The sequence below is a fragment of the Venturia canescens genome, chromosome 4 (assembly GCF_019457755.1).
Source record: "Venturia canescens isolate UGA chromosome 4, ASM1945775v1, whole genome shotgun sequence".
Classification (NCBI taxonomy): domain Eukaryota; kingdom Metazoa; phylum Arthropoda; class Insecta; order Hymenoptera; family Ichneumonidae; genus Venturia; species Venturia canescens.
This window is the reverse complement of record NC_057424.1, coordinates 6,730,577-6,742,976: the sequence shown is the minus strand read 5'-3', so window position 1 is coordinate 6,742,976 and position 12,400 is coordinate 6,730,577. Positions and strand designations below refer to the sequence as shown.

The following is a 12,400-nucleotide window of genomic DNA, read 5'->3' as shown; positions in this document are numbered from 1 at the left end:
CCCGCGCGACCCTTCGATTTCCACGGACTCGAGAGTGTTTGACATCAGATGCGATACGTTCCACTTGGTCTTTTGTCACTCGGAATATCTCCTCGAATCTTCGGACTGTGAATCACACAACAGCGATATACCCACAATTATCATAGGTATATGCAGAAGTCCGGTTTCCTGCGAGGCATAGAGGTAAAATCCTAAGTACGCGTTACCGTTACTCGTTGACATTGAGTAGAGTCATCTGCGACGTTTAAACTAGATGAGTATGAAAAAGTGGGCGAAAACGAATCGAGTGCGGGGATGAGAATGAGGAACGATGAGAAACTTTCATTCAGATTGGCCGATAAAAAGGTCGGATTGTTCAGAAATTCATTGTTTCGACGTTTACGATTTCTCGATCCATTAAACTCCGAAAGATTGGATCGTCGCCATGGAAAAACGAGCGCGATCCGTAAAGCGAATGAAAACGTTTCAGAAAAATGTTGCAACACAAATTGATGAATAAATCCTGACTAGAAATCAGCGGGAGCCCTGTTCTCGAATGTTTTGTAAACTCGTCAAAACTACCGTTTTCTTGCGGCCATTTAAACTCTCGCGAGTGTCAAAGCCCTCGAAGCTCGTCAAAGAAAACTTGCTGCATCCTTCGAGCATCAAAAATGCTTGAATTACCAAAATTGTGACCGTTGAATGTAAAGAATTCTTCCAAATAACATCAATTTCTATTGAATCGAGAGTTTTTCTTCCTCGCAGTGTGTAAAGTCGGAAGCAGCGAGGAGCCTCGTGAGAAAATGGTGCAGCCATGGGCCACTTCGGAAGAGGAAACTCTTGCTCTTTCGTTTACGATCGAGACCTTCATTTCGGAGGAAATACAAAAGTCTTGCTAGTCCCACTTTTTCAGCTAAACATAGTGATGCTCAATTTTTTCACCTCCCACTTGCTTTTAAATCGTAAATAATGGAGTAAGAAATGATTGCGCCACGTGAGGAAATCTCGGGACGCAGTTCCATAAAGAAAGTACCATTATTTCGTGAGGTTTAATAATGGAAGCTCTCACTTACGGTAAATCTTGAAGAATTGTTGGACAGCACAAATATCAAGCATGACGAGCCATTTGATGAGTTTTTTTTGTCATTTTACCTCTCCGTTCGATCGTGCTTCTGCATCCCTTAGATTAAGTTTTTTTTTTCAATTATTGTTCACGTTAAAATAAAACTTCGAGACTTTTGCAACCAGCGACGATTAAGAGGAGCCCAGAGTTCGCGTCGAATTTTGGCTACTCCAAAATACCTGGGAGAGCATTTCGTAGGATTTATCGTTGCATTAAAATTCGCTCTGTAATAATTTGGCAAATTCCTGACTCCGGATAAACACTTCTGTAAATGCAATGCCCAGACCTCCGTGCTGAACGTGTTTTTTGTGGTTCTGTGAACTTTAAATCTGGCACAGATTCAGTATTCAACTCGTAAAAAACGAATTGAACGGTAACTGTACACGGTTTTTGGTTCTGTGAGAAGAAAGTTCGTTTGGAGAGTACAGAGAGAAAGAGAGCAGGGGGGGGGAGGCGATAGTCCGTAAATATAGAGATTGTAGAGAATACCTGAAATCCATAAAGTACACTAACCCCGAAGGTAAAATAGAAAGGATTCGTAGACTGTGAGATGTTCGAGATGCAACAGCTGCTCCCATTGCAGTGCCAGCGTTGATTTTATGCGGTGATAGCTATATTTATCCGCGGTTTGTACCAACTGCAACAGTAAAACTGAGAAAAAAGTCATCAACAAATAAACACAATAAAATTGAAAAAAAATGTACTCTTCCCTTTTTCTTATGGGCAATTTTGCAGTGTAGCTTTACTTGACAAACTAGACGAGGAATTTTGTTGAAACATCGTTCTCAATCTGGGTACATTTGATAAATGGAAAACTCAAAATATAAAAGGAGAAGAATCTGTTTTCATGTCCCAATTGGATCGAAAAAATGGGTTAAAATATCAGATGGAATCGTTGAAAAACTTCCGGACATTTTCTTGGTCGAAGCGAACTTGCCGGACGGAGGATATGCAAAGGATCTCGAGCCAGAGATGTTTCTACTTCGTGCTGTACAGATATATGAATATAACGCTCCTCGGTACGGGACCTCTAACGGGATGCAGGCTGAGAAGCGATAAAAGGAGACGAAAGAGAGACGGGAAATAAAGAACAGGAGATGACATAATAAAGCAACGAGTAGCAGGACTCAAAAATAATCACAATGGCAGAAATCACACAAATGTAGCTATACGGTTGTCGTTATTATGTTTAAGAAAGATCATGCGTTACTTGCGATTCAACAAAGCGACTGAACTTTTTTGCTCTTTTCATGATCAAAAAAACGATTAAAATTTATTCTCACAATTATTCAAATTGAGTGTAACTTATTAGTTGAGATTGATTTCGTAATTAAATCGTCAAGCAAAATGTAACAACAGCCATTTTCTATTTGTCATTTTATCCATTTTTTAAAGCAGCTGGCTCATCGTGTTTTGTCAAACCTTCCACCGTTTGTGTCGTTATTACTCGGTAACCTCAAATAAGTGTTTTCCTTTTTCAATTCCCAAGTGATTTTCATAGGTAACAAGGCTTTCTCAATTCATGTCTAAAAACATTTTCTTATTCTCGTTTTCGACTCTCAAAAGTTGGGAGGATCCGATTTCATTAAATCCAAACCGTCGCACAGGAAGTGTGCTTGCCTGAGGTTTAAAAAAATGTGATTTTCGTTAATTGTTTTCTTGACAACTACACGGTAGATCCTATAATAATTCCGGGAATAAATGCACGGTGTGTATTTCTAGCATATTTCCAAAAAATTTCAACTCTTAAAGCTGCAATTTTCGATTTCCATTAGATTCGCGTGAGTTTCCTTAACAAATTAAGAATTTTTTGATACATCACAATTATGCTTCCTTTGGTTTTCTGCATCGGAATACACATTTATAGCATTTTTTCATTCGTTTTCAAGCTCTTATGTAACCTGATATGCATAGAACTCGGAATGATATATTTATTTTTCGAGGCATCGGAGCACTCTGCATCATATTCGAACCTGAAAATGAGGTCAGCAGAATTTTTTCCCACTGCGCGGATCGCAAGCCCCTTTCGTTGATAAATGTCATTGAAATGTCGAGCATGTTCTCCTCCACTCTAATTTCCGTATCTGTCTGGTCAACGAAAGGTAACAGGGCCGAGCCCTGATATGCGAAGGGAGCGATAGATCGAGTCACATCCTCGTCACTGGGATTTGACTCTCAATTTTGTGCAGAGGTTCCACTGTTTGGATCACTTGGATCCCAGCGGTGGGTTTCCGTCCCCCGAATTTCTCGATCGCTTCGATTTTTACTTTTCACAACGATAACGAATTTTTTTATTTTCTTTCATATGAGACCCCGGGCCCAAGGAGATTCCTCGATTTCTAGGTCAGCCCGATAATCAATTTACTCGATCGATCAAATCTGCCGAAACTCTCGTCAAGCCGCAATCGCCCGGTTATCCTCGCATACTTCAAAGCAATAATTCTTCTTTCACCCAGATCATTCGATTAAAACAGTTCGATAAATACCGGCGATTCGGCCGACATATCATAGAGCTTCGTACGTTCAACAACGTTTCGACTCAAAAGCCTGCTTGCCCATCGAATATCGTGGCGAGAGCTCCGTGCAATATCTCACGATACGCACGTCTGTGTGCGAAGTACCTTAATAACGTAATTGACGTTCATTCGGATGGTTCCCTCTGCATCCATTGAAACCACATCGCTATCACAGCATATCAGTATGGCATTATGGTACACATACAGTTCCTGCTGCACCAGCCTAGAAACGTTTTGAGACATGGCGAGGAACGCGGATCTCCACTGTGCATTTTCTCTCTCACCGATGCGTTTCCTTTAGGTCATCGAGAGAATATACGTATATACGTTTATATTGGCCTACGTGATATTTCATAATTCTGGTGCATTCGAGAAAGCTTCGTATTATTACCGTTTTTATTATCGAGAACATCCATTGTAATGCGTGTTTACTCACATGCTTGTGCGATCACCTCGCTCTCGCGGATTCCTATTCGGTCGTTTTTTTAATCAATATTCAAATTAGCTGGCAATTGCTTGATCCGTGTGCTGCTTTTTCTGCGTGGACCTTGAGTTTAAAAATCCTCCGTATTTGATGGGCGATTGTGTGAAAAAAAGCTTTTAGTTAAGATGACGTTGTTTTTGATAAATATCTCTTTTTCGGCGCGTCTATTTTTTACGCACATTTTGAAATGCGATTAAAAAGATGTTGAATGTTTTCCGGAAATTAATTAACCGAGTAGCAAAATTCGAATGGTTACAGAACTTTTAGGCGAAGATATAATCACTTTAAATTGATGTCAGATTTAATAATTCGAAATTGTAAATAAATTTTTTCAACTTATCCTTTGGCCCACAATTAATCGGGGGGATCCATCATAAACTGAACCCGAAATTTCGTTCGTTCCTGGCGAAAATACTATACGAGTAGTTTATTATGTAAAAATCGCATTAGAGAGCGCTAAGGAAAAACACAAAGGGCAATGGATCAAGAAAAAAGTATTAATAAAAAGACAGACTGCTGTGACAGAAATGGCCCGAGCCAAGAAGAAACAAAATGCCGAAATAAGCAAACGTGAGGTTGAACGAGTGCTCATTACCAATTTCGATCAATCTTTAACGTAATATATCTTTATTACTGGTAAGACAATCGTTCCGATTTTTTTCCCAAATTTTCGTTACGTACTCAGCAATTGTTATTACCCACTTTTTCATAAACTTCGCAAGAAGCGTTCATTCTTTATATGGAAAGACGAACAATTTTTTACGCATAGTCCCTGTAACCCTGTGTATTTTGCTTCACATTTAAACACGTTTATCTAAATAACCGATAAGATGAACCCTTTAAAATTTGATATGCGTGTCAGTCGACTAGCCATTTAAGCTCTGTGTAAATTTCAAGATTCTGTGAAGAAAATTGTTTCGCGGATGAACTACCTTAACAATTGTGTCCGAATAATAAGTTTCCACCGACCTATTCGATCTCGATAATGATAAAAAGCATTCAGTTATCGCGTCGAGTATTAATCAGCTTATTAGAGTCGTAAATCGTCTTCGTGACGACAACGATCGACGAGCGTTAGCTCAAATTCGTGATGATCGTTGTTTTTCTGGAATTTTTAATGTATTCTATATAGCAGTGGACGAAATTAGCCTGACATACGTACAGAGATTCGATGTAGCAAATGAAAACGGCGATGATTCACGCGACGAATCTGAAAAGTCTGGAGTCAGCGTTTCGTTGAGCCGTGGAAGGATACTGCGGTGGAGAAAAAGCAGCGATTCGTTATCGCGATAACGCCGAAGCCGATAAGAAACGGTGGATACGAGAAACGAGTGCATAACGATTTTGGAGTAACGCTTGTATTAATAACCGGTGGCGGATACGCCATTGTATATCGACTCGTGACCGGGGCGAGCTTTAAGCAACTTGTACGGATTCTTCGCGAAAATAAAACCTTGAAAGAATTTTATAATAATAGAACACTTTGGTGTCTCCCCTTTGGCCTTGGTCGAAAATTAATCAGTGCGGAAAACAAGTGTGTATTTTGTTAAAATTCCCGTGAGAATGGTGCCTGAATACCCGGACGACGATATGTACGTACATATCCATTAAATTTCGACAAAAAATTCCCCACTGGAATCGTCTTTTTGTTTCGTATTAATTTCCGAGGTTTCGGACTCGCTGTCATTTTCACTGGGGACGAAATAAACTTTTAGTTCGATTTCATTGAGCCGAAGGGCAATGAAAATGAGTGAAGCGACGAGCCAGCGATAAAATTGGATGACTGAACGATCGTCGTGTCACCGGATTTTCGTGTCAATTTACTTCAAAATCGAGCACTCGCTCCAAAGCCTCGGCACAACGACAGACCTCGTTTTTCAACGTCATTATTTCGATGTCGAAGCTTTACTAGCCTTGAATATTACACAATCATTTAAACGATCATCTTAACTATAGAATCAACCTTCGCCATCATCTTCGACGAAGATACGCGAGGGGCTAAGTATCATCGACCGGTGTGGCACACCGACACTTCTACAGCTTCGCACAGTCGTCGAACTGTGAAACAGTCGCAATATGCAAATTCGTGACGCTTTTTCACCCGAAGCTCACGATCCAGTTTTCCCTCGGACAATCTAAAATAATCTCTGATGCGAATTACAGTCCAGCGTGACGTCAAGTTACCCAGTTACAATCTCCTTTTGAGTATTTCATCGAAAGAACACTCGTGCACACTATTTTTCTTCATTTCCGAAAATATTTCATTTGATTATGAACTCATTTACGTCACACTTCCAATTTCTTTCTAATTCAATTACCCTCGTATCTGAGTACAACTTTGATGAACATTTGATCTCGAAATAGTTGTCATAAAATCATAAACTAACAAAAAAATCTCGGTTTTTTCAATCCGAGTCCGATTTTTACTCCGTTTTTTATGTCGCTCTCAATGTCGATAGAATTTTTTAAGGTACTCCTTTCACGAACCCGAATATTCTACGGATTACTGATTTTAAACAACAGTAAAGTAAAAGTGCATGCGAATAGATTGGCGAAATTTCAGGTCAGATTATCGAACATTTAATGAAGAATTAAAACTTCAAAAATTGTAAAATTTCTGCGGGGGCTTATGGAGGTTCCATCGTCACCACATTTCTATTCAATAATCCATATCCTAAATAATTATAAATTCCTGATACAAACTGTCTCACAGGCAGAAAAAAAATATAAGGAATCCATAACGACGATAAAAATAAAGGCTTACCGAATGCTTAAAAAAGATATTAACGATACAAGTTGGAAAATGGCAGAAACCTTTCTTATACAACCGCGACTTCTCAGAGGTTACGAATCAGTCCAAATTTCGAGTGCCCCGATTTGCGCCACCAAAAAATACGGTCATCAGAAAGAAATACCTTAAATATCTGATGATAAAAAAATACGTGGATTTGTGTTGTTGCAGCGAGGGCGCGATGGAGAACCAGCAAGTCTGGGTGCGAGACCCTACGGAGGGTTTCATCATCGGTAAATTCACGGACATGGTAGACGGCGATGCTCTGATTGTGCCTTTGGACAAAAAATATCCTCAACGAACGTGTCCTTTGGACGAAGTTTATCCAGCTGGAGAATACACCAAAGATGTGGAAGATAATTGCAAGTTTTATTTTTTTATTGATTGAAAAATAGTCAATCGACTAGAAATGAGAATCGATTAGTTGAGTTTATCATTAGAAAAAGTTGTTGCTTAAACCGCAAATAACTCTGAACTTTTTCTTACAGGTGCTCTGATGTACCTGAACGAGGCAACTCTTTTGAACAACGTCCGCACCCGCTATTTCAAAGACAGAATATACGTAAGTCGTTGCAAAATACATTTGTTGTGTCAGAAGAAAATTAACGAGGCTACGAGAACTCTCGTGTTCATCGTTCGCAATCGTTCTTCGAGATCGTGATGAGAGAAAGAAACGAGAGCTCTGTTTTAACGCTTCTCGCCTCGACGAGCACACTTTATAATACGAACCTTAAGAGTTACGCTGACGAACATTTTTATTATCTTACAAATTCAATTTTTTTTGTGACACCACGTGTAGAGCCAAGATGAAATGTTGTGTTGATTTTGGGCTGAACCTCTTTGGTTTGGATGCTAAACCATGTTAAATATATTAAAAATTTCAAAATGATAAGAATTTAATAAAATTTGGTGACTATATTCTTTAGTGCCAAATTTGGCAATACAATTTTTTTAAGATTTTTCTTCTGTACAGTTATCGAGTAATTGATCACTAAAGTTCACGTGTACAAGCATAGAATTTCCATATATAAATATATATATATATATAGGTATACCATTCCGGGCATAAGAAATCTGCTTTAATGCGTAATTACTCGATAACTAAGCAGAAGAAAATTTTGAAAAAAATGGTGTTTTCGCACTTGATTTTGAAAAACATTATCACCAAATTTGATCAATTTCTAATTATTTAGACTTTTGTACCCAACCTCCTTAAACTTCCAGATGGTTCGAAATATTTGAAAAAGTACAATTTGGATTCGTTTGATCGAGTATCTTCGACGTTATCAATTCTTTGTTTTTATTTTTCAGACGTACGTGGCAAATATTCTCATTGCAGTGAATCCTTATTGTCCTGTTAAGGACCTGTACTCGTCCCAAACGATTAAATCGTACCAAGGAAAATCACTGGGCGAAACGCCACCCCACGTCTTTGCGATTGGTACGAGAATCAATAAAAAAAAAACGTCATTATTTCGAAATATTTTTGACTAATTATCTTTCTTCGATTTTAAAGCCGATAAAGCATTCAGGGATATGAAAGTACTGAAACAATCGCAGAGTATCATCGTCTCCGGTGAATCAGGCGCTGGAAAAACTGAATCGACGAAATATTTGCTGAGATATCTCTGCGATCTGTGGGGCTCGACTGCTGGTCCGATCGAGCAGAAAATTCTTGATGGTACATTGCACTTTCCATCTTTTCCAAACAATTCCTTCTCCTCACTATTAAAATTTATGGTGCATTTGCGATGATTTTTCTCGCAGTTTCATAGAAAAATAGGATATTTTGAAAAAAATACTTTCATTCGAGAATCTGTATTGGAAAAAAATAAAATTTTTGCGTTCATTTTGCTTCAGTGAAAAACTAATTTTGAAAAGGCAAACGAGTGTTTAAGAAGAAAATTAATTAAGATTTTCCGCAGCCAATCCTGTGCTCGAAGCTTTCGGAAACGCCAAAACGAAGCGTAACAACAACAGTTCACGTTTTGGAAAATTCATGGAAGTGCATTTCGACTCGAAGTGTCAAGTCGTGGGTGGCTACATCTCTCATTATTTATTGGAGAAGTCACGAGTCTGTCTGCAGAGCTCGGATGAGAGAAATTATCATGTTTTTTACATGATGTGCGCGGGTGCGCCTGCCGAATTGAGAGCGAAGCTGGGCATCACAAAACCCGATGATTTTCATTACCTTCGAAACGGCTGCACGCAATACTTTTGTAACGGAAAATCTGAGAAAAAGTTGAACGATGCACAAAAAAGTCGGGACCAGTGTTCCAAGGGCAGCCTCAACGATCCGATACTCGATGACGTCGAGGGCTTCAATGCAATCGATCAGGTAAAAACGAATGAAAAGCTCTTATCGATAAACACTTTAATTATGTTTATTAATCAAGAGGTACGATTTTTTGTTGCTGAACGCAAACTTTCCTTACGAGTAGGAGAAGGCTACGGTAATTTTGATCCACATTTTTTATCGTTTTTTTCCTCGAATTTCTGAAAATACCACTTTCATACTCGAGATTGTTTTCTTAAAATCTTCATATCGATTTTTTCGTTATTTTTTAAGCAATTTTATATTTTTGTTACAAGTTTTTTAAATGATTTTGATTCATTTTTGGTGACACACCTCGTGCGCACACACCTCATACATTTTTTCGACTTACTTGCAAAATGATGATAAAATTATACATCAAATAAAACTTCTCAACGACCAATAAATACAGTTTTTATGCATTAAAAAGATCATTAACCTCCTCAGCCAATTTCAATAGATTCATTAACAGGGAAAAGTATAAAAAAAAGATTGAACGCCAATAAATTTGATTGCGTTGAATATTCAGGCACTAACGCGTCTCGGTTTGACGGACGACGAACGTATGCAAATTTATACGATGGTAGCAGCGGTTCTCCATCTCGGTAACATCGTATTCGAGGATAATCCTGAGGACACCAAAGGAGGTTCAAGGATTTCCGCAAGTTCGGAACGAGCGGTTTACATGTCTGCAAAGTTGCTCGGTGTCGATCCCGAGGAACTGAGACAGGCTCTGGTTTCAAAGGTCATGCAGACCAGTCGTGGTGGCATCAAAGGGACCGTTATCATGTACGTCCCCGAGATTACTTGACGTTTGATAAAAATTTTATTTTTTTTCTTCTCTCTGATTGAAACTCATCGATGTTTTTTTTTTCCTTTCGACAAGGGTCCCACTCAAAGTTTACGAGGCAAACAACGCCAGAGACGCTCTTGCTAAAGCTATTTACAGCAAACTCTTCGACCACATCGTTGGTCGTATCAATAAAAGCATTCCTTTCAAAGCTTCGAGCTACTACATCGGTGTTCTCGATATCGCTGGATTCGGTGAGCATTCCCATGCGGATTAACTCGTTCTATTCGTTATCCTTTTTGTTTCTATCAATTTTTCAATAACTCGATCATAATCATTGCTCTTTCAAATTCAATGGAGCTCAATAATGGAAAATTTCTTACTTTGCAGAATATTTCAAGGTCAACAGTTTCGAACAATTTTGCATCAACTACTGTAATGAGAAATTGCAACAATTCTTCAACGAGAGAATTCTCAAGTACGAGCAAGATCTCTACGCGAGAGAATCGTTAGACGTTCCAAAAATTTCGTACGTCGACAATCAAGACTGCATTGGTTAGTGATTCTATGATAAATTTGATGTTTGACCAAAAATGGACAAAAATCAGGCTACGATTCAATTTTTCGCCTACAGATCTCATCGAATCCAAATCCAACGGAATATTCAGTCTGTTGGACGAAGAATCGAAACTTCCCACTCGGAGCTTCGCCCATTTCACCAGCGAAGTTCATCGGGCATGGAACGGACATTTCAGGATCACTTTACCTAGGACTTCCAGGTTGAAAGCTCATCGGGAGCTCAGGGATGACGAAGGATTCGTTATTCGTCATTACGCCGGTGGAGTCTGCTATCAAACGGTAAATGAAACCGATTTACAAGCATAACGATGAAAAGTAATTGGCTAATCATTACCTTTTTGTATCCAAACCCTGAGCAGAAGAATAAAACATTGGATTATTGTTTTTCTGAAATCTTTGCGATTAAAATTCAAAGATATCATCGATATTCCATTCGTTTTTTGTCATTATATTTCTGTGGATTTGCAGAATCAATTTATCGAGAAGAACAACGATGCTCTCCACGCATCTCTCGAAGGATTAATACAGGAAAGCAGCAACACATTTTTGCAAACGAAATTCGCAAACCATTCAAGTCAGAAAGGAAAATTGACGTTTATCAGCGTCGGGAGCAAGTTCAAGACGCAGTTGGGCGAACTGATGGATAAGCTCAAGAGCAATGTAAATCACTCAACTTTTTTGATTTACTATACGAGCTATTTCAGTATGGAAATATAAAAAAAAACTGTACTTTGAACTTAAAAGTAATTGGTGAATTGAATTTTTCGATCAGGGCACGAATTTCGTACGTTGCATTAAGCCTAACAACGAAATGGTTGATCATCAATTCGACGGTAATAGCATTCTTGGACAATTGAGATGTTCCGGTATGACTTCCGTACTGGAACTAATGGAACATGGTTATCCGAGTCGCGTGCCGTTTCAGGAACTTTACAACATGTACAAATCGTATCTGCCACCGGAATTGGCGAGGCTTGATCCAAGATTCTTCTGTGAGGTACAAAAATGAGCATTCGAAATGTTTAATCATGGCGATAAAAACCATCGATTTTATGATGAAAGTTCATCGTCAACTTGAGAAAAAAAACTCAAAAAAAACTGTTCTCATTTTGAACAAATCTCGAAATTGTATTGAAATAGTCAACTTTGTAATACGGATTGCAAAATGATGAGTTTTTTCATATTTTTAGGCATTGTTGCACAGTCTAAAACTCAACAAAAAGGATTTTAAATTCGGCATAACGAGAGTTTTCTTCAAGCCTGGAAAATTCGCTGAATTTGATAAAATCATGAAATCAGATCCGGAGAATCTTCGAAAACTCGTTGCCAACGTTAAAAAATGGCTACTCAAATCACGTTGGAACAAAATGCAATTCTGCGCCCTATCAGTCATCAAACGTGAGTGACAAACGATCCTTTTTATTCATCGAAATCCGCGCTTTTCCTTTCAAATATAAATTTTTGTTTGCAGTGAAAAATAAAATAATCTATCGACGAAATCATTTGATCGTGATACAAAAAATGGCTCGAATGTACATCACCAAAAAACAACACCAACCGCGGATTAAGGGAATCGTAAAGATAAAAAATCTGACGAGTCAACTCGAGAGAATGCAGGAAACTTCAAAAATGCTGAAAAGTGCCCGCGAAAAAAGCATGAACGATATTAAAAAATTACAGTCCGAACTCGAGGCAGCTGTGCAAAGGATCAGGGTGAGAAAATTTATGGTTTTTCAATATCCTTCATTTCGGTTAAAATTAATTTCGACTTGATAAACGAGAACATAAAACGAGTAAAAATAACGATTCATTGAAATACTCGAA

At 38.5% G+C, this 12,400-nt stretch overlaps 1 protein-coding gene across 4 annotated transcripts in view; it reads left to right on the top strand.

Annotated features, from left to right (window-relative positions):
* The window catches only part of jar (Myosin heavy chain 95F jaguar), a 32,045-nt gene that overhangs the window by 15,765 nt on the left and 3,880 nt on the right, over positions 1–12,400 (top strand). For 2 of the 4 annotated variants that reach the window (XM_043416229.1, XM_043416227.1), the window contains exons 2-15: positions 7,065–7,255; positions 7,382–7,455; positions 8,205–8,334; positions 8,410–8,574; positions 8,819–9,231; positions 9,335–9,346; positions 9,737–9,996; positions 10,094–10,251; positions 10,388–10,552; positions 10,632–10,855; positions 11,045–11,236; positions 11,349–11,573; positions 11,767–11,974; positions 12,048–12,289. In XM_043416229.1, the coding sequence (XP_043272164.1) occupies positions 7,075–7,255; positions 7,382–7,455; positions 8,205–8,334; positions 8,410–8,574; positions 8,819–9,231; positions 9,335–9,346; positions 9,737–9,996; positions 10,094–10,251; positions 10,388–10,552; positions 10,632–10,855; positions 11,045–11,236; positions 11,349–11,573; positions 11,767–11,974; positions 12,048–12,289 (2,649 nt within the window). In that variant the 5' untranslated portion in view covers positions 7,065–7,074. The remainder of the gene's footprint in view (positions 1–7,064; positions 7,256–7,381; positions 7,456–8,204; positions 8,335–8,409; positions 8,575–8,818; positions 9,232–9,334; positions 9,347–9,736; positions 9,997–10,093; positions 10,252–10,387; positions 10,553–10,631; positions 10,856–11,044; positions 11,237–11,348; positions 11,574–11,766; positions 11,975–12,047; positions 12,290–12,400) is intronic. The other 2 variants (XM_043416230.1, XM_043416228.1) reach the window with 1 other exon arrangement.